At 37.8% G+C, this 22862-nt stretch overlaps 1 protein-coding gene across 1 annotated transcript; it reads right to left on the reverse strand.

Annotated features, from left to right (window-relative positions):
• Positions 1 to 18009: 18009 nt before the first annotated feature.
• LOC150088595 (lactosylceramide 4-alpha-galactosyltransferase-like) lies at positions 18010 to 21301 on the reverse strand. The gene is made up of 2 exons (XM_090370250.1): positions 21139 to 21301; positions 18010 to 18917 (listed from the first exon to the last, which is right to left on the reverse strand). The coding sequence occupies exons 1-2, from the start codon at positions 21299 to 21301 to the stop codon at positions 18010 to 18012; spliced, it is 1071 nt and encodes a 356-aa protein (XP_090226376.1).
• Positions 21302 to 22862: the final 1561 nt, after the last annotated feature.

Consider the following 22862-nt stretch of genomic DNA (forward strand, 5'->3'; position numbering starts at 1 on the left):
CTAGCGTTTAGTGGGGTGAGGAAAGATTTGATTATATCGAGAGGTAAGTATTATTTCTAGAAAAAGTTCGTTTATTTGATTGTGTGAATTGGCTATTTTGCTTGATGAAAAACTCGAATTCCTGGAAGAGAAAGCCACAAAGATCCAATCCACACCAACTATTTCGGCCGCAGTGAAAAGAGTCTGAACATACACGGAAAGAATGAACAAACATATTTTTTCGTAGATAGGAAAGAGTAATTATATTTCACTCTTTTGTGAAATAAAATTGCTTCAAAGTATAAGAAGAAAGCTTCATCAGATAAACAGTATAGATCACTTTTGCGATTTTTAAACAAGTGCATAGTGGCCATACATCTCCTACACCGAAAGGTAAATAATATTTTCAGTTTGAATATAATTTTAAAGTTCAGATTTTATTTATATATGCTTCACTAAGCAAAACATACGAATGTACTGTATATCATATGCAAATTCCTAATTTCCTGGTTGTGGGCAGTTTCCGCCATCATTTATTATTTTTATAATAAGCAATAACGGTTACGTCCCCCAACGTTCAGTCTGTTCACAATGATGGGCGTAAAATGCCTACAAGGAGGATTCTTTTCTTGTCCAAAGAATCAAAAGTAGAGGTAACAAATTGGTACTGTCTGTGGCTGCATTCGACCATGCATTCAAAAAAATTAGAGAGCACGAAACCGATTTACTAGCCGCGCTACAGGATATTAAAACAGATGCGAATAAAGGAATGCATTGTGCATTACATAGCCAATCGAAATAAATAAGTTTAGGAGCAATACAGGGAACTTGTTGGATGTACATTTGTATTAAATCCTTTCGAATAACCATTAAGAGATGAGACTTCTAGTAATATTAGTACTAGCATTAGTAGGAACTGTGCTGTTGAAAGTTTTGTTCTTGGTGCGTTTTCTTGGTATGAAAAGTAAGTAGTACTTCAAATTTTAAAATAGTTTTCAAACAGTTTAATAGAAAAAAGTTATAATTATTTTTAGACGCAGTCTCCAGACCTGAACACAGTATTCGAAATGTTTGACCATCGCCTTGTACAAAGAAGAGAGATAATGACGCTTAATGGTTAACGATTACGCTCCGAAGAAAAGAATACAAGAAATATTCGCACACACCTCCTAGCCCATAAAACACGTTTTCCCTACATATTTGGTGTTATAAATTTACATAAACCCAACAAACCATTAAGGCCCATAGTTAGTTTCAAAAATACGTCAGAAACTTGGCAACATTTGTAGTTGACTTACTAAAACCTTTAATGAATTACTCCAAATACCGCATAAAGAATACGGAATACCTATTTTTGTCAGTCAACGATATACAATTAGAACCAGATGACAAATTATATTCCTTCGATACAAAATCACTTCGATACAAGATAACAAAATTAATGTTACTTAGTATTTGCTACGCAATGATCCCACACTAAAAAACAACATAATTAGGAATCACAGACATAACAAACTTTCTAAACATACTGTTATTCGCCAATTATTTCACCCATGAAGTTTTTTTTACCAAGCATTTGGGGTACCAATGGGCGGTTCCATAAGTGGACATCTCTCCGAATTTTTCCTTCTGGAAATAGAGAATCACATCATTTCCAAGTCCTCTTCCGCATCCCTTAAATTTTATGGAAGGTACGTAGATGATTGTCTGCTTAAACCAAATAGTGGTTTATTATTTGGACATTATGACAGCTACCGATCCCTTTCTCACAAAAAATCAATTTTAATAGGCCAGTTCAGCAATGCTTTCAAGTATTCATCTATAGAGGATGATTGTAAACAGTAAAAATCAAATCACTTAAGGAGTGATTCTCCAACCGCGGTTACCCGAAATGGCTCATACACACAGTGCCTTAATTACTGCTGAAAGAAATCGTAACGAAAAACCGTTTACTCCGGAACCTTTGAAAAATATTTTCAAAGGTTCCGGAGTAAACTTAGCCTTCTGCAGCTCCAAGAAACTATGGGCATACCTTAAAAATTCAACAAACAATAATAACATAATTGATTGATTTTAAACAACGAACAAACATAGTTTAGGCAATTCCTTGCACACCAGACTGCGATTGTATATACACTGCCCTATCATCAATATCCGGACACCCCTCCACGGATGGGGAAAGATCCTATGCATGCAACACGTCACAGAACCTGCTATAAATATGCACACTGGACTTCGAACCGATAATTGCAAAAGTGGGCATGCAAGATGACACATTCAATAGAATTACCTGAACAGTTCAATTGATCATCTCAACAAATGCTAGACACCGATTAACATGATGTAAGGAGCGCGAATCCTGGACTGTAGAGCAGTGGAAAACAGTCTTATGGACAGGCGAGTCGAGGTCCATACTCTACCAGTCTCATGGCCGTTCCTGGGTGGGGCAAATCCCAGGGAAACAGTTACTTCCTGGTTGTATCCTTCCAACAATTAATTCCTTCTCAGCCATCCAAGATGGATGGATGGCTGAGAAGGAATTGGATCGCATGCTATCTTCCCCATTAATTATTTAGTTAAATTAAAGAAGTCTTCCTTAAAAAAAAGTGTTTCAATTTTTTTACTTTTGTTTTAAATAATGTCAGCTTGTACTCAATTTGATATTTTAAACCAAGTTTAAATGTAATTAAGAAATTAGAGGGTTCACAGCATCTGATAAAAAATGGAAAATTAAATAAGAATTCTTTTATTATTCTTTTTCAGAAATTCAAAGCATAACCAACTTCTTGATTCCCACAGCATCTTCACAAATCTTTTTCCTGAATGGTCATCAAGCGTGCGGGGTTGAATCACCTGCTAAACACAACTCGAGTATGAAGATAACAGTATTCATGACAAGTGCTGACATAGAAATGACCTCCATTATGGAAAATATAGGCAGGGTTTATGGAAATGTGAAATTCCTCGTCCTCGATGTACAGAAATTTCTCAATGACTCTATACTGGGAAACTGGTTCTCGGATTCCAACTGGAAAAACGGGCCATATCAGGTTTATCATCTGAGTAATACACTCAGATTGCTGTGTTGTGGAAGTTTGGTGGAATTTATCTGGATTTAGATTTCATTCTGTTGCGGTCATTAAACACATTTAGAAATGCAATTTTTGAAGAAAAGAATAATGGTATTTCGAATGGAATTTTAATCTTCGACAAGCACCATCCTTTCTTGAATGGGTGTCACATTGAATTTTCCAAAACGGACAGAATTAGATCATAGGCACATAACGGTCTTCGACTTTTAGAAAGAGTACTGAAATCACTATGCGGGATGAAATCGGTGAAAGAGATCGGTAATAAATGTAATGTCACCATTGTTAATACCGAGGTGGTGTATCCAATGAGTTTGAAAGACCGGAAAATTTATTTTATTCCTTCAAAAGCAAATGAAGTTATTCAAAAATACAATAAAAATTATGCTGTACACTTCTGGTACCACAAGACCAAGAATATTCTGGTACAAACTGGGGAGGGTTCTGCTTATGAAGTTCTATCAAGAGAAAACTGTCCTTTGACGTACGGGGCAGCCCGTACAATTGGGGTGTTTTTGATGGCCTGTGAGGTATAATTTAGTATGACCCTTGAAGAAACAATTTCTTTTATACTTATGTGTACGTATAGGGTATTAATTATGGAATTACGTATTTATTTTCTTATATTTTATTGAAATTTTATATTTTATTATACTTTGATATTTTATTCAAAGATACTTATTATTTAACGGTGCACAATTCATGCTGTTTATTATTTAAATTTGATTTAGCAATACATTTTTCAATACAAGTGTGTACACATAGTGGCTAGTTTATGGAGTATCAACTGGTCATCCAAGGATTATTCTTTATCAGAGACAGTGTTACCAGTTCGTACCAGAGTGCGATATTATACTTTCAGCTAGATAGCTATAGTTTAATATGTGTTGAAGTATAGGAGTGTGGTGAGTAATTGCTTATAATGGTACAGCACCTTAATAACTTTCTTAATAATTGTGATATAAAATCCTGATGACAGAAGCGCACTATGAGAGGAATGACTATTATTTATAGATAATTACTTTTTTTGAAGACTAAATGCACAATATGTTATGGGTTGAGATTAACTTCTTAATATTGGTGTAAATAATCAAACGATGCCGTTATACTACTTATGTAGTTAAATTTATGGGTAAACTATGATGTATTAACACCAATATTATATAGATAATTACATATAAATGTAATTATCTATATGAAACCTATACGCAGTTTAGATTTTGAGTGAAAGAGCCATTAATTAAATGTCACAGGACTTTACTATTAGCACTGTCAGGAAACATTTTTTTTATGTTTAATACATGAATATTGTTGAGATATGTTTCTACTGAGTGAAATGAGGTAATATTTCAGAGAGAATTATACGATTAGAAACGTGGGGAAGTTTACCTAACGGATGCTTAAATTCGTGTATATATTTAATTCAGTAATATGTATTAATAAAGGATAGCGAATTGTGGGGGTGGGGATTTTTATTAGTTTATTTATTTAATTTATATTTGTATATCCTTTTACTTATTATCTTTATCTGTCCCCTTTTGATTAGTTCCCCTTTAAAATAACTCCCCACTTGCGCATCTGACTATTAACTTCACAGAAAATTCTAGGTTCAAGGGGAATAGCTCTTAGATGTATTTAATTCCCTTCGGATAGGCTGGTACTCGGAACAACAAATAACACACAAAGGTTATATATAAAATTCAGTTTATTGTACATATTTACATAAATACATCAAAACCAAAATGATTGAACTGAAACACATGACAACATGATCTAGTCTCATCTTTTTATATATATATATATATCTTAATCATGCATCAGTTAAAACCATTAATAACAAATACCAATCCCGTTCAATTCCCTTCTGCATATATTCAATCCTGCATCATTTAAAACCATTAATAACAAATATCAATCCCTTTCTATTATTTCTTACATATATTTTATCAATTAAAACCATTAATAACAAATATCAATTCCGTTCTATTCCTTTCTACATATATTTGATCCTGCATCATTTAAAATCATTAATAACAAATATCAATCCCTTTCTATTCCCTTTCAAAATATCATATAATAATAATTTCCCCTTTGTTAATATCTATCCTTCCTGACTCTTCTCCAACCTATCTTTACAACTTGGCATTTTTAGTACTTATCTCACAGTATCTTTTAAAAGTCCAGCTAATAAAATTTCGGGGTTCCTACAGTTCTTTCTGTGTATAAGAATACTTATGTAACTAGCCACTTACTTAGTTATCTTGAGGGGCTTTGCGGCACGTCCTTCATCCTTCTCGCGGTGAACAGCAGGTCTATTCTATCTGGAACACATCTCACAAACCCTTGGAAGGTTCGACTGGAGTTATCGGGTTTGCTTCTTGGGTTTCGAGTACCTTTTCATTTCATCTAGTCAGCATGTTTGTTCTCCCTTCGGTCCGGCTCCGGATTTTATCGGCTTCAGCACCATTATCTCCTCGGCATCAGACATCTTGTTTATTAATACAGGAGTTGATTCCTTCTCAATTATTGTGTAAGATTCTACAATGAGCTAACTTCTACCATATTCTGCCTTCTCAACTATTTTAGTTACTTTGTGCTCTTTACTGACAATACGTCGGGCTTCCTTTATTGTCCGACAATTTTAATTTTTCTGCACGGCACTTTTCTTCAACCCTTTCACTCCTTCACTCAAAAATACTGTCTGCTACTGACTTGCTGACGGATTGACTAACTGACTGACTGCTACATCTTAACTTGATCCCCCTTCTTCTCTCCAACACTAACTTATTCTTTCTTTACCAGTTAACAGTCAGCAAAAAAAATATTATTTTAACATGCACCAAAAGTATATTCTCCTTCGAAAGTTAACAAAGCTTTTACGAAGATTGTATTTTAAATAAATTGCACCAGGGAGAGAAAAACGTTTCAGATGAAAAATCTAAACGAATTTATAAATTGTTCTTCTATTTAATGAATTACTCAAATGAAAGTTAAATAATACATAATTATGAAAAAAATATAAGATACTATCTCAGTGCCTGTCGTTTTAATTTCTGTCTCTTTTGTCTGTATTTGTGTGTGACTGATGTAAGTCCTACCAAAATCTAGCCTTCACTGGTAGCACAAATTGGCATAATCACCTTCCTTTCCACATCCGGTTGAAAAGACCTGAATTCGAATTCCGTCAACGACGCGTGGAATTTTATGGACATTGTTCACAAAATGGCCAAATCAGTCGTTTTCAGAGTGTTAGATGGAGCTTCCCCTCCCAGAAACTTAGGATTTCCTTCCAGCAGACAAGCAACCACAGAATACACACCATTTACAGGATAATACGCCTTTTACTAAGAAGAATTGGATAGAATGAGTTGAACTGCGGAACGAGATGGACTGTACTCTTCGGAGTAGATATTCACAACCACCAAATTAGCAACAACTATGGGAGGCAATTGAATTAAAATGGATAGCATCCCTGTGGCATGCTTTTAACGCCTCTTTGATTCCATTCCAGAACGAATTGAGACTGTTATGAAAGCCAAAGAACGGGAACCTACTCGCTAGAGATATTGCAACAGGTAGGTGTAGCTAATAAGTGGTTTTCTAGGTGTATTTCTGTAGAATCCGTTGCAATATCTCTTGATCGCAGGAAAGAAATTGTATATGCAGATTTCGTGTTTATTAAGCAACACTTTGAACCTGTTACATAACTGTTTGTGTTAAATCATTTCGAGTAAATCTGTTGAAAGGTCTTGAAATATCAGCACTAGCAGTAGGTGGAGCTGTTTTGTGCAGTTCTATTTCTAGTGCGATTTCCTGGTGTGAAAAAATTCAGCAGTACTTTGAGATTATTTTGCGTCAGGAAACAGTTTAACATCAGAATGCTCTCTGTTAAGTTTGGAAAGATATAAAGAAATATAGATTTGTCTCAATCGCGTGTGTAACGTATTCAAATCGCCCCATTCATTTCACATAATAAATGCATTGATTCCATTTTGAAATCAGGTTTCATTCTGAAATATATTTCCGTTTATATTATGATCGACGGAGGAGAGAAAAGTTTACACCTCTGTCACAATTGTTTCATGCCAGCCGATTTTCACGCAACACCAGTGGAACGTGCACACTTTTTGTGGAAAATGTCTCTTTGCCTTTGTTAAATAAGGATTCACATCTCTCTAACATAACCATTATTGATGTCTAGCAGGAAGCAACAAATATCTTCAAGCACTAGAAGGAAGCAGGAAGCAAGAACATTTAAAACAGCAATAATTATTTAAAAATAGTAATTCATGTATCCAACCAAATAAAGAATCAACAATAAAAAATAACAATTTCAGAAGGACTGTACCACACATTCACTAAGGAGTTGATTGCAGCATTAGGACAACATTTTGTTGGAAGAAACATTGGTAGTTTTTTAAACAAAGTGGCGGTAGACGGAAGAAGCCCAGTTGCATGGCCTACTCGCATCCTGGACTTGACTCCATTTGGATTTTACCATCTGATATCCATCGTTTATGCGACACCCATTAGCAATGCTGAAATGATTCACCAACAAGGAACAAGACTGCTAGCAAATCTGGATGATACCTGAAATTTTTGGAAGCGTCAGGCAGCCCATGACGAGGCATATACAGACGTCAAAGTATGGCTCACATGTTTGGAAACACCTTACATAACAATAATACGTATCTCTATTATTTAAGATTTTAAATATTTAATGTTTGTTTTGCAATTTTCATCCCTATCTTTACTTACCTATCTATATGCATGACTATTATTATTGTTATTGGGATCACCATCGTATTCCCTTTTGCATGAATATAATTATTCTACATGATTCTCTTTCAGAAATGCCGAACAAGATAAACAGATGCGAACCTTCAGTATTTTCCCGTATATTTTTCCTGGAGACTTCTGGTAGATCATTCCTGAAGGGTCGCCAAGTGTGTGCGGTTGAATCTGCAGCTAAACACAACCCCAGTATGAAGGTGACAGCGTTCCTGACAACTGATAACATTGAAATGACCTCCCTTATGAGAAATATAGTTACTGATTATCGTAATGTAAACTTTAACCGCCTCGACGTACGGAAATTTCTGGAGGATACTCCACTCCTAGAATGGTTCTCGAAGTCCAATTGGAGGAAAAGTAAATACAAAGTTGCTGATCTCAGTGATGCGTTGAGACTTGTCTTCATATATAAATATGGTGGGATTTACCTTGATTTAGATTTCGTGGTGCAGCAGCCAATAAACACATTCCGAAATTCGCTGTTTAAAGAATTTAATGACAGTATTGCAAACGGAATTTTAATCTTCGACAAGCAACATCCCTTCTTAAATAACTGTCTCAGCGAATTTTCTAAAACGTATAGACGTGATCTCTGGGGATATAACGGCCCTAAACTTTTAGTTCGGGTACTGAAGTCTCAATGTGGAATGAAATCGGTGGAAAAAGCAGAAAATAATAACTGTAATATTACTATTTGCAATACCGAAGTAGTGTTTCCGGTGTCTTTTAAGAACTGGAGAAGTTGCTTCATTCCTAAGAAAGCAGAACAGGTTATTGAACAATGCAATAAAAGCAGCGCCGTTCATCTTTCTAATAAACTAAGCTGGAAGACCCTTGTAAGAATTGGACAGAACAGTGCTTATGAAATTCTCTCAAGAAGAAACTGTCCCTTGACTTACGAGAAGGCTCGTAGTATTGGAGTATTTTAGACAGTCTGTTAATTGCGAGGTCAGTTATTGTATTTAATATTTTAATTAGTTAGATCATTTGAAGTTAAAATAATTCTCAGAGCAGCAGTATATGCTAGCGCGTGGAGATATAAAATAGTGAAAAGTAAGATGAGCAGGAGATAGATCCGAAATGATTGGGCATATTAGCTGCTTGACTCTGTGGGGGGTGGAATTTAAATGAATATTTATATACATTTTATATTTATTTTAATTGTTATTTTGCTTCTTTTTTTTTTGTTTATTGTTCCCTTATATTAGTTGTTGTCCACCTTATTTTAATTTCCCCACTTACACATCTGACTTTACTTTACAGGAGAATTCCAGATTCAAGGGAACTTCTTAATTATTTATAATTCCTTTCGGACAGGCTGAGTGTTCAAGAATGACAAACAACACACACATTAATATATAACATAACATTTTATTTACGCTTATATACACAATATAAAAATTAACAACTCTCAAGCACATATTATTATTTCTCAAATTTGCCTATGCATTATCAGTTATATATGACAATTAAATACAGTGGTTTTACTCTAAACAAGGTTATCCACTTCAATACAACTCAATCAATATCATTACATAAACTTATTTTAGTTTCTTCTTTCTCCACACATGAACAATAATTACTTAAGAGGTTTAGTTCACACTCTTTCTCTTATGTAAATCTGTTTCTTACCTTATAAATTGATTTAGGAATTTCACTCTTAATTTCTAATTTAATTAGTGCCCCATTTTGTCTTGGGAAATATAATTTCACAACTTTCTCTAATCAAGACAGATAGTACATTTGACATCAATTTCTGGACTAATGCTGGTCCCAAGTGTTAGCTACATTCATAAGGCTATTTCTTTCTCTGTATTCTCTACCCTTCCCTTCCAAAATATATTATACCTATATGTTAGACAATAACTAATAACAAATATCAAATTTCTCTCCTTTGCTTTTCTACATATGTCTAATTATATATTAATCAAAACCCCTATCTGATTTATCTCTATATTTATGCATATACAGTATTTATATCTTTGTATATCCTTCCCTTAACATCTTTCTAAACATTATACTAATCTGATGTTAGAGTTCCAACAGTCCTTTATTTGTGGGGGAGAATACTATATAACTAGTCACTTACTTAATTTTACGAATCGGATTTCTCCGTCTTGGGGCCTTCAGCTCCTTGTCTGGGAATGGCATCATCGTTTACCAACTGCATTCATTGTGTCTTTTAGGAATTCATGGGCTCGTCTTCGATACTGCTACTTAACCTTCGGTTCAGCTATTCTGGCGGACTAGGAATTACAACTTTATCTTCTCAGCTCACTTATCTGCGTCTTGCCTTTATCACTGCCTTCAGATGATGGACTAGGGTTATTTCTCTCCGTACACAACACTTATTTGCATGCTGGCCACTTTCACTCCCTTCCGATTACGGACTAGGCTTATTTTCTCCTTACCAAGGCTCCTACTTTCAGCTTCACAAGGCTGCTTCTTTCGGTTTACCAAGGTTCCTCCTTTCACTTATATGTACATGGCCACTTTCACTGCCTTCCGATGACGGACTAGGTTTATTTTCTCCTAACCAAGGCTCCTACTTTCAGCTTCACAAGGCTGCTTCTTTCGGTTTACCAAGGTTCCTCCTTTCACTTATTTTCACTCTGGCCACTTTCACTTCCTTCCGATGACGGACTAGGCTATTTCTCTCTACTATATTTCTTCCATGACCAACTACCCGACTGTTCTCTTTTATCATGAAACTCATCTAACCCTTCTTAACCCACTGACTGGAGTAGTAAGATAAGTTTAAGTACAGTCAGTGGGTTAAGAAGGGTTAGATGAGTTTCATGATAAAAGAACATTCTCAACTGGCTGGCAGGACATTCTCAACTGGCTGGCAGGACAGGACAGGACAGGACAGGACTTATCTAACCCCACATAACTTATTACTCAATTTTCCCACTAACACTGTCAAAAAAAACTCACGTCTGTCTTTCCTAACTCATCTCCACAAACCGCCAACAAAAGCCCAACTCTGTGTTCTTTTTAACCCATTTTCACAAAACACTAACAAAAACTCAACTCAGTAACTTTTAACTCATTCTTTCCCTAACACCGTCTAAAACTCAACTCTATGTTTTTACTAACCCATTTCCACAAACACCAACGAAATCTTCTCAACTGTGTGTGTCCTAACTCATCTTCACAAAAACACAAACGAAATCTCAACTGAGTGTGTCTCCCCTGTCTCTCCCCGTTCACTCACTTTTTGTCATCTCAATTCAGCAACGCCTCCTTATGTCGGGCCTGCCTTTTTTCTGAGTTTACCCAATCTTCTCATTTTGTCAAACTTTCGTCATTTCCTATTCGTCCTTTAAAATTTCTCAAGCTGTATATTCAGAGCTCATTTTAATAAATTTCCAAATTTTTCCCAGGCAATCCGCTGCTTTGAAGTTCGCCGTCACCTTCGCCACCCCTCGTTAAACTTAGCAGATTTATTTTACATGCTCTAACGACCTTGCCATCGCCGACAGTCAGACGCAAATACCTGGTCGATATTTTAGGTGTCACCGGACAAAGGGATGTCCGACAATGTTCAGTCTACAGCCCTTGTTTTTCAGAGCCATAGATATTCGCACCTGCACGTCATTAGTGCTGTCACCATTCCCGTTGTTATTGTTTGTTCTGTGCCATGGTGGGAACTGAAATGTATCCCTAATTGCTAATAGCTTACCGCTCCCTTCTCTAATTCAACCTTGTCTAATTTTTAATTCCTTGTGAGTGACCTAGAATAATATTTGTGACTGGAAATGTTTACTGTCCTATTTTGCTATTTCCTAAGCTTTATTTAAAATAAATCTCACTCATTTCTAAAATATTAACATGTAAGATTTTTCATCTTACAACTCCTCGGATAAGGTCTTACTTGTTCTGAGGTGTTGCAGTTTTGATACAATGGAAGGAACACGATTGATTGTGAAGATGTCATCCTAAGATGACTCCCTATTGAAAGTAGCTACGTAACATTTTGATGCATCCACTGTATTTTGTAGATCTTTTACTTCTAGAGTGGACGCAGCTGATATACCGATTCCTGACACGTGAATCTCTGAAATCTTAGGGGTTTCTGGATACTTTTAGCAGTATAGTGTATAATTGTTTGAAAATGTACAGAACAAATGATCGATTGAAATTGTTGAGAAAAGGACAGAAGAATCCTCAAATAATTGGAAAATGAAACGCATAATTGAACGCCCGATAAAACCTGAAGATTTTAATATTGTGATTGGATTGTAAATAACAGGTTATTTTCATGCGATTGTATTGCATTTAGGATTATTAATTTCAAGTTTTTTGATCGTAAACTGTTTATAAAAAAATGTTTTCAAAGTTGCAATTTTCTTTTAGTATTGAGATTAATTATTAACGGTAGAATAAACTCTGAAGTCAAAACAAACTGGAAAATTGAAGTTTCAGTAATCAAAATAATTATAAAGATCATTAACACATCAAACAAAAAAGCCAGAAAGAAAACCAAAGAAGATCTTTGGAGAAATCCCAGAATTTAGAATCAGAGTTTGCAATTGGAAGCCGTCTATTGCTGTTGTCGTTGTAGTAGAGTTATAGGCGCATCAGCGACTAAGGCTATATTCATCCTTGTAAACTATCTGTAAATTGCGTGTGTTGTGCGGTCAGTTTTCTGTTTACTGGACGCAAAACCCCGAGTTTCCGGGAGAAAAAACCACGCTACTCTTGCCTGAGATAGACGAACTCAGCCAAGTTGTGAAAAAGACCCATAAAAATTCCTCACGCCATCAACAGGATTGAAACAGGTTTTTTCCACACGTGTGGGGAGGACTACGGCGACGCCGTCTACGAATAAGTTATAAAGTCAACCAAGTCAAATTCTCTATTGGGGTTATTAAGTGACGTCCACACGATTGCCCTTGTCCACTACAAGATTGACGTTCTGAAAATTTAAACAAGTTGGCCTACATTTATAGGAACCATGTTATTGCATCATGTGAGCGCCTGCAGTATATTTGCAAACTTCCAATTAGGTATAAATTGACATTACAAATACTGCTGTGAACTTAATACATGAAATCATTGAGGTTTGATTTAACATCTGTTGTTTCTTTTCCTAAAACTAAATTTTTCATAGCGCATAGGGCATCTATTATTCATTTTTATAAATAAATTCTTTTTAAACCATGCCGGATATTTATTTTAATAAGATGCAATAAGGGACACTGATCTCCACTTTCTGATACAGGAAATCAATTTGTTGACTTATATTCAAGCTCACAAAAACAACTACCGCTAAAAATAAATATTCATTTTCTCTGATTGACGTTAATTCTCAGTGAAGGATATATATGCTGATTACTCGGTATATGTGTGTGCGTGCGTGTGTGTGTGTCAAAGAAATGTTGTCTTTTACATTACAACCAAAAATAAAATTATTTAGAGAGTGTTCTTGGGCGAGGACTTTACAGTTAAACTCCAGAAAACTTTGGGTTTTCATCCCGAGAAACAGACTGACTAAACACAAAATACATTTAATTTTCAGGCACTGTGTTCTTTAGACAATTTCGGGAACCCTATAATTGGAATTATACACACATAAAAGTTATTGGATTTATATAACTGCAGAATTTTTGCTATTTATTTGACTATGAATGAGGTTCCAATATCTGAGTTAAAAACAAGCAGGTGTTAAATAGTGTACAAGTATATGGGATTGCAGCGAATTCTATATATATATATATATATATATATATATACACTGAATGGGCAGAAATCATTGGATACCTACCTAGTAACGGGTAGGCCCACCGTTTGCCCAGATAAGGGCAATCACACGGCGAGGCATTGAGTCCACCAGTTCACAAAGTGTTCCACAGGTATTTCCATCCACACTTGCTGCACCGCTGTCCATAATTCCGTCCCATTCCTGAGTGGAGGATCCAAAGCTCGAACGGACCTTTCCGCAGCATCCCCAAGATACTCCACAGGGTTCATGTCCGGTGAACGAGGAGACCATTCCATGGAGTTAAAATCTGCGAAATGCTCTTCGAACCCTGTCCTAGTCACCACGGTTCTGTGGGGAGGCGTATTGTCCTGCTGTAAGAGTCCATAGCCCTGTGGGTGCACGATGCCCATGAAAGGATGCTGATGGTCTGTAAGGATCGACGCGTAACCTGAACAGTTCAGAGATGGGTCAAAAGAAAGAAAATTGCCCAACAGTATACGAGAGTGCAAGTAACATTGGAGTATTCTAGGTATCCTTCCGATTACAAGAACTAACCAATTAATAATTCATAGTATTAATTTGAAGTGGGGTGTAAAACCTTCCCCCAAAGACGTACAACATTCCAGGAACCAATATGATGGCTTGTACATCAGAGTGGACGTTGTGTATTGCGTGCTGCAGCTCTTCCTTAAAGTCCGATGTAACGCCTCTCCCTACGGATCATTTTTGTAGTATCAGTTCCTGTAGCCTTCCTAAATTGCTGGTTGACAGTATTATGTAAGGACAAACGGGATCGCGGGATCTATATACAATTCTTCTGAGTGCCCTCCAGTCTCTGTACATCAATTTTCGTAGTCCATTCAAATATTTTCAAAGTGCAGAAGCACTATGAAAAAGTTTTTTTTTATTGGTTTTTTTTTTTTTGCATTGTAATCAGTACATGTAGGATTTTTTTGAAATAGTAAAATTTCAATAATAGTAGTAGTAATAATAATAATAATTATTATAATAGAAAAAGCTTCAAATTATATCCCAAATTTAAGTAACTAAGTGCAGTCAAGTTCGTTTTAAAATGTTTCCTAAAGATGAACCACGTTTAATTAAACTTTATGCAAAAATGGCGAGAGCCTTACTGCAGCTCTCATATCTAAGGTATAGCTCAAGGTTTCTTGTTCGAGAAGAACTGTAACTCCAAAGCCTAAAAATGGCCACCCGTCAGCACCACAAGAAGAGGTTCAAACAATTGAAGAGGGCAACAACGACTCTTTCAGATTTATAGAACGCAATTCATCAGGAAGAAGAGAAGATTGGCATCCGTGAAGAACAAAGTGCCCCGTTTTGATTGCTCATTATAAAAATAATGGTGGGCCCTTGGAGATTTGATCTGCAATAAAGATTGATCAAATTTTTTCCTATTTGCTATTTTCTAAATGAGTTGCTTTGGGCACTTCTGGTGCTCAAATTTCCAACTGTTTTTAGTTTATCAAACTCGCAGGTATACTGATTAGAACTCATAAAGCTGCTTTTGATACTACCTACGGGTTTCGAGTTATCAATTTTTAAACGCGGGAAAGGAATTTATAACCACCCTGTAATTCAGATAAGAATAATTTGAACCGTCAAAATGATAACAAAGTTTATTTCGTCGTCAAAATTTCGTGATACCAGCTCGTTAAGAATCCTACAGCCAATCCAGAGAGCCAGCTAACTATGAGGGCATCACAATAGGCTCGATCTATCTTACAGTCCTTAGCACTTCAAATCATCAATGATTTGAAGTGCTAAGGACTAGTACTGTTATTAAAACTATCCAGGGACTAGTACTGTTATTAAAAACAGCACATAAAATCAAACCTGTATATGAATTACTTTAATTACTTATCATGCAGTTTGATTCAACACGCATACCACTTCTCAAGGCTATCTTAGATCAACACTCTGACAACAGCCTGATTAACCGACAATTGTTCAATTTTAAGATGTTTCACTGGCCTTTTATCAGACCAATCGTAAGAAGCTAAAATCTCATTTAGAGATTTTAGATTAATTAAAATATTTTCTCTAAACTTTAGTTAGCCATTTGAATGGAACATTTTTTGAATTCTAACGGATAACAACAGAGGGCAGTTGAAACCTGAATTGCTTGCAGATGTGTCAATATTTATACTGGTGTCCAAATGTTAAGCTATTTTTGAACAATCCCACAGAAATTGCAAATCAGACAGCTATAAAGTGCGCACTACAAAACACCAATCATTCTTAATTTAAAGTGCAACAACCGCAAATGATAAGGTTACACTTGTTTAGATAGCCTGCTGATTTTTTCTCCAAGGTAACTGAAGCATAAGTGTAATCTGTCTGTAAATTATGTGCATTAAATAACAGGTTTCCGAAGATGGATGAAAAACCTGAACTTACAGATTTAAAAACATGAAACTAGTCAACTAACTCGGTCATGGCATAAAGAGCCCATAAAGTTCCCACTCCTCTGGGCAGAATCCTAACATTGCTCTTTTCAGAACGGATATACATCGCGAGAACATTAGTAAAGGATGATCATTTCAAGGATAACACAAAGTTAACACAAAATATAAGGAAAGTGGGTCTCGAATGCAAAGTCTAGATCGGTCAAGAGTTATAAGGTCTTCCCAAGGTGTTAATTTTGGGAGGACCTTCGAAGCAGTGGCCACAGGAACAATAGTAACAAGTTAAGCTGAATACAAACGGTTGTAAAATACCTGAGTTAAAATCACATCAATGACACGGGAATTTTTATGGTCATTGTCACAACGTGGCTAAGATAGTCGGTCTCAGGGAGTTTAGTGCGAATTTTTCGATTGGAAATGCGAGTTTTTCGTCCTGCACGCAGAGAAGCGACCGCCGAACACACTCAATTTACAGATATATATAAGGCGCAATATTTTAATCATCGTTTTGTCTGAAACCCGACAACAACAAAACAGGAGCCTTCTCGAGAACATTGTAAACATAATGAGAGCTGGCTTTGAGAATTTTCTGGCTAAGAGTGCTATCTTAATCCCTATTAAACACATCAGTTATGTAGAAATGGCATCTCAGGTTTGGGTAGCCATGTCCTGATTACTGTGATTCCTGGCCATCGTGTGCAGCATAGTTGGTAGGGTCACCGTCCTCCCCACATCCCATGGAAAAGACTTGAGATTAAGTCCCGTGGATGACGGGAGGAATTTTTAAGGGTCGTTTTCACAACGTGGCTGAGTTAGTTGATCTCAGGCGAGGGCAGTATAGTTTTTTTTCCGGAAACTTTGGTTTTCGTTTCGCAAACAGCAAATCTACAAAAGAACACACTCCATTTATAGTCATAATATATACGGTGCAATATGGCCTAAGTTGCTGATGTCCTTAAAACATTACAGCAACCAAGCAACTATTTTGTACTAATTTATCCAATTTATTCAGATGGTTACAAACAAACAGTTGTAAAGGAAACTACCATCAAAGTGGCAAAGTGAATTAAACCGTTCTGGAGGAACCATATTCTATATAGATTTCTTACATTTCTCTCTTTTTGTTCTGTATTAGATTAATACACCTCTTAAATTCACTAGTAGAGTTCCACGATGATACAAGACACTAATAATAGTTAATGATACGGTACCAATCGAGAACTTTTCAGGAAATGTGTTCGAATACTAGAAATTAGGATATAAGAAAAGAGTAATTGTTTCTATATAGAAAACGATGGTTATGGCACCCTTGGAATATTGTCTTTAGATCTGGAAGCTGCATCTAAAATAAAAAAAGTCGTTGAACTTCTAGGAAGGTTTTCATAGAAGGACGATTAGATAGGTGAGCGTTGTCTCCAGTAGAAACGAACTTGGAAGAAGTGAAATGCAAAGCTTGGTAACTGGACATTTTAGGGTGCATCGGAGAGGTGCACTGGATATAATGTCTGTAAACCGAGTGTGTTTTCTGTTTACTGGAGGAAAATCCACAGTTTCTGGGTGATAAAACCATACTACCTCAACTGAGACCGACTAACCCATGTCAGTGATTATACAAACTGTGCTACCCACGATGGTTTAACTATTGTGCATTGCACAGGAAAGAAAATCCAGTTGTCTATATTTTATTCAAGGGATTGCAAAGTACATTTCAATATAGTTTGTGTCACAAAACTAGATAATACAGATCGTATAAATTCTCCATCCGCTAAGGCAAAATAAAAGAAGTAGCAGTAATTTAAATAATATACAGTAAACCTGGTTATTTTCTTATCAGTATTTTTCTATTGCTGATATACGAATTATAAAAAATAAGCTATTTATTATAATTAAGCTCGCAACTTTACAGCCTTATAAACATGAAGCCAAATCCACCACAATTTTCGATAATCCACATCTAACTGTTCGGACAGTATCATTTCATTTCGTTGAAAGACCCTTGTACTTAGAAGGACATCTAAAATAAGCCATTGCTGCGTTCGATCTCGTATGTCACAGGGCAGTTTTCTCTCGACAAAATTTCGTAAGCCGTGTTTTCTCCAATTCGGATTGTGGTGTTCTTGCTGTAATTGTTGTTAAGGTGGACAGCGTGACTTCGACTGTATTTTTCTGCAAGTTTAGCTGCTTCCGATGGAGTAAAGTAATCTTTCCAGTGATCCCACGACCATGGATACGTTGCATCCGAATTAATCAGGGTAACATTACAGACATCAGAATGATCATCGCCTGTCCCGTTCACCCATGTCAGTTTACATTTTGATTGAAGCATCCTAACTAAGAGTTCTTGGCCATTATATCCCCACTCCTTACTTTTGTAAGTTCTGGCAAATTCCTCGATGCAGCTGTACAAAAATGGATGGAATTTATCAAAAATAAGGAATCCAAATGATATTAGGCCACTGGGTTCTTTGAAGAGTGAATTCCGAAACCTTCCAAATGGTTGCAATACCACGACGTCAAAATCAAAATACATTCCACCATTCTTCCATACGGAAACAAGTCTCAATGCATCGCTAAGATGAGCAACTTTGAAGGGCCCATTTCTCCAGTCGGATTTGGAGTACCATTCCAGCATCGGGGTATCTTCAAGAAATTTCTCTACGTCAAGAGCAAGGAATTTCACATTTTCATAAGCACTCTTCAGGTCCCACATAAGGGAAGTCATTTGAATCTCAGAGGTTGTTATTAACACAGTTACCTCCATATCGGGATGGTATTTAGCTGCAGATTCAGCACAACATGCTTGACGTGCATTCAAGAAATGCCTTCCAGAAGTCTCCAAGAAAAATATTTTACCAGATCTTCGGGAAATGAAATATTTCTCCATAATTCCTGTCAATTTATCGGGGAAGTGTTCTGCGATATCTGAAAAGGAAGGAAAATAGCTTTAAACTTTTACAGATAAAGTAACAGAAATAAAGATATTGTATTACTTCAGAAACAGTTTATTCTAGGAGTAAAAATGCAATTGTACTTTTTTTTAAGTTTTTGCTACACGATGGAAAGTAGGTTTTACGAAGTAATACCTACTTAGTTCGTGGGGAATACATATATAATGATCCCGTTATAGGCAACTGTTAAATCAGAGAGAGACAGAACATTTTTATAGTAACATATATAAGATGCACACGCTCCATGTTAATGTCTCAGCGCAGCACTTTAGCCAGGAGTTAACAATCACACCCTTTTTCCAAAAAAAAAAAGACGCACTGAAAAAAAATTAAAATTTAAATTAATGCGCGAAAGATATACGTTACAATACAAAGATCCAGATATTTACAGGAGAAACTGTCTAGTCAAACTCTCCAAGGAGGAGAGTTTGACTAAAGGAGTTAGAGAAAATGATCGGACTGGTGAACGCGTACGTGAAGAGGGAATAGCTGTAGATTTGATCGACGATGAAACAGTGGTACCTGCAGAGTAGCCCAGAAAGAGGGAGTGGAAATGAGGTCAACCAAAGTTTGGTAAAGTGTGTTGTTGTCATAGGGCACAAGGGGGTTTCCTCTGTCTCCGCCTTGCTTACATTGTAAGTGAACCAGTTCGCTGGGAAACGCCAGCGATTTAAAAGTGTGTGAGAAATGTTCATATGTAGTGTCATGTACCGGTGACCCTCTCCAAGAATACATTTCGCGGCTGTCCACAGGGTTCGGTCCTTGGACCACTACTGTGGAACATAGTAATGGACTCCTTCCTAACCATAGACCTTGACGAGGTAAAATCATAGGCCTTTGCTGACGACCTCTTACTAACAGTGTCAGCGGACTCAAGGGCACAACTGGAGACATTGGAAAACCGGGCTCTGTCCACCCTTCAGGAATGTCCACCCCTGCAAAGACAAACTCCATTCTGCTCAAGGGGTGCCTCAACCTCAAGCGGCCTCCACAAATCAAGATTGACCAGAAAACAATTAAATTCTCCAAGCAATATAAAGCGTTTAGGGCGTAAGCCTCAAGCTATGGAAAAGTCTAGACTATGTATATGTCATATTCACAATATAAGATATGAATTAAAAAGATGCCGCTTTGCTAATATTCTGTTCATTCAGATTTGGCTATGTATTATTGATGCTTTCGCACTATACTTATACATATTCTCAAAGCAGCTAAAGTAGCTAGGCATGATTGTAGATCCGAATCTATCATTTCAGGACCACCTGAAATACTTGCGCCCAAAAGTCAGACGGTACACTGCATTGGTTTCCAGAGTCAAAAGCAGAGACTGGGGACTAGACAGACAGGTGCTACGTCTTTTCTATAAAACCATCTTCACCCCAATAGTCACGTATGCATCTGGCGCATGGTATCACAAAGCCACAACTGTTGTCAATAAACGAATCATTGACTCGATTCACCGATCAATCCTTTTGGCCATTACTCGAGCTTGCAGCACAGTGAGCACGCATGCTCTGCAAGTCCTTGCTGGTGTCCTTCCACTGCACTTAGAGATCATTCTACGGGGCCTCACGCACCACCTGGACAAGGTTATCCTATAGACGTATTTGGGATTCCCCACCGACATCATCAATAGCAAGACTATGGAAAAGAAAAAGCTGCATGCTCACCTGCTGCAGGTATGGCAGGATAGATGGGCCACCTCGCAAAAAGGCGAAATCGCCAGACAGTTTCTGCCCAACATTGGCCGGGTTTTTCCGAACTTCCCACCCTGATTGAATGAAGCTGTATGAAGACCTCCGCAGTGCATTCATCACCAAAATACATTATCTACCATACGGCCAGGAGTACCACATCTTGGACACCAGGGAAGAATATCAGGCTTTCTCCAGCTATGCACTGGCCCTGTTCACGAGACGGAGAGCTCTTATCGCAGCGAACAGCAACCAATCACTGACACAATAAGCAAACGAACAAACCTCGAAAGCAATCATCCAGCAGAAGACGCCTGGAACTCAATGGCCTCCGATAATCAAGGCACTAAACCTTGAAGTGGACCGAAAGCCGAATCAATGAGAAATGACTCTATAAACAACATTGACGTAAACACCACATGGATGGGAAATGACACAAGAAAGACCCCACAAACGCCGACAAGACCCGGACCTTTTGAATGTAAAGACTGCAGAACGAACGGGAAACACCCCATGAACGATCACGCTTCGGTCCGATGTCTGCTGGGAACGGACTAGGACCACCAGCAGCCCCGCTGCCAAATGCTATATGGCGACCTGAATGGGGTTCCATAACCCTATTCATCTTTAATTCCCTATCCCCGTCAGGAGAGTGAGGAGACATGCTCTGTTTCCTACCTCCCCTGCCGACCTATCTCTTCGCCTGGTGAGGCATGGGCCTGCCTCACTGACCACCTGGGATCGCCTTCTCTATCGTCCCCATACTTCTGCCTTTTACCCCAGTCTTCAGCCGCCCCCCCACTCTACCTGTATACCCTATCCATGGCAGGGGGAGATAACTTTTCTTCGTCTCCCCCACATGCCATCCAAACTTCCCTCTGGTGTGACATGGGCATGCCCCACTGCCTAGCAGGGGTTATCTCCTCTATCGACCCCTTCTACCCCCTCCGTCTTCAGCCTCTCCTCCCACTATTATCTTTCATCTAGCGTACGGCCCACACGTCTAAATTTAAAAACAACAAAATTTTGCCCGACCTATTAGGCCTTTAACACATCTCTTTAGCGTTCAACCCCAACCAGCGATTTGCTAACAGCAATCTTATTAAGAATGAACGTCAAAAACGTATATACATGTATTTTTTGTATATTTTTTTAGGCCCTAGCCACTGAAATCCCAGGAAACTAGGTGGCAGGACCTGCCGGAGCATCTTATCATGATTCTGGACACACCCGGCTAGCCTCCACGTGGCGAGGTATGGGCAACGTCGGGCCCCACTAGGGGCCTGGTGGCCAATAAGCCGGACAAACAATGGGCACAACACATCACAGTGCACAGACACGGCCCACACACTTTCAAGTCTCTGGCTTGACAGTGTACTGTCCTCGATACAGCGAACACACGTGGAGATGGGAGAAATCCCAGGTGCCGTTTGACACAAACATACCTTATACCGGTGATCCCAAATATTGTCATCCTCAGACCCACTGGGGAGGAGAAAAACTCCAGTGAACAAATCAAGCAAAAGTTTATAGAAAACCTGAAAGAAGACTTTGAAAACACCAGAATCAAATCTATTAGGAAAACAAGGAATCCTAGAATCGTCATAGAGACGTAGAGTAAGGAAGAAGCAGAAGAAATGCTAGCGAATCCAAAGATAAATTACCGGGGACTCACGGCGGAAGCCTCCAAAAGAAAAGGGCCATCGATTACAATATTCAATGTTCACCGGGATCTACAGCCTCAGCAACTGGCAGAGATCTACAGAAGAAACCTCAAAAGCCACCTACCGGACCAGGAAGGGGAAACACAAATGATCCCAAAATATAAGACAATGTCAAAAATCGGCAGAGGATGCGACTGGACCGTGGAGCTTGCCCCACCTGCTTCGTAGGCCCTAAAATGCAGAGCAGAATCTACACTGAGTGGAGTAGCCTACGGTTCCGGGAACACATGGCCATACCCAAGTACTTCAGATGTTGCAAGTACGATCCCACCTCCCATACCTGAGGGGCCACTGCGGGGAGAGAGAGGACACAACTATGACAATTGCCCCAACAAAACCAAGGAACCCGTCTGCGAAAACTATAAGAACCTCAGACTTGAACATACACACTCAATCCGAGATGCAAACTGCCCTACCTATCTCAAGATAAAGAGTACCTTCCAATGGAGAATCGACTATGGAGACATACCATAAACGTTACAAGAATGGAGTGCTAAAGAT

The sequence above is a fragment of the Mastigoproctus giganteus genome, chromosome 3 (assembly GCF_048544385.1).
Source record: "Mastigoproctus giganteus isolate SK-2022 chromosome 3, ASM4854438v1, whole genome shotgun sequence".
Lineage (NCBI taxonomy): Eukaryota > Metazoa > Arthropoda > Arachnida > Uropygi > Thelyphonidae > Mastigoproctus > Mastigoproctus giganteus.

Bases quoted from the DNA above. Each gene is read 5' to 3' on its own strand.
- LOC150088595 (XM_090370250.1), bottom strand. From the start codon at position 21,301: ATGTCTCCTCACTCTCCTGACGGGGATAGGGAATTAAAGATGAATAGG. The intron at 18,918-21,138 runs GTTCGTTCTGCA...CTTCCTTTTCAG, and splicing joins TCGTTCATGGGGTGTTTCCC to ATATCGCAGAACACTTCCCC.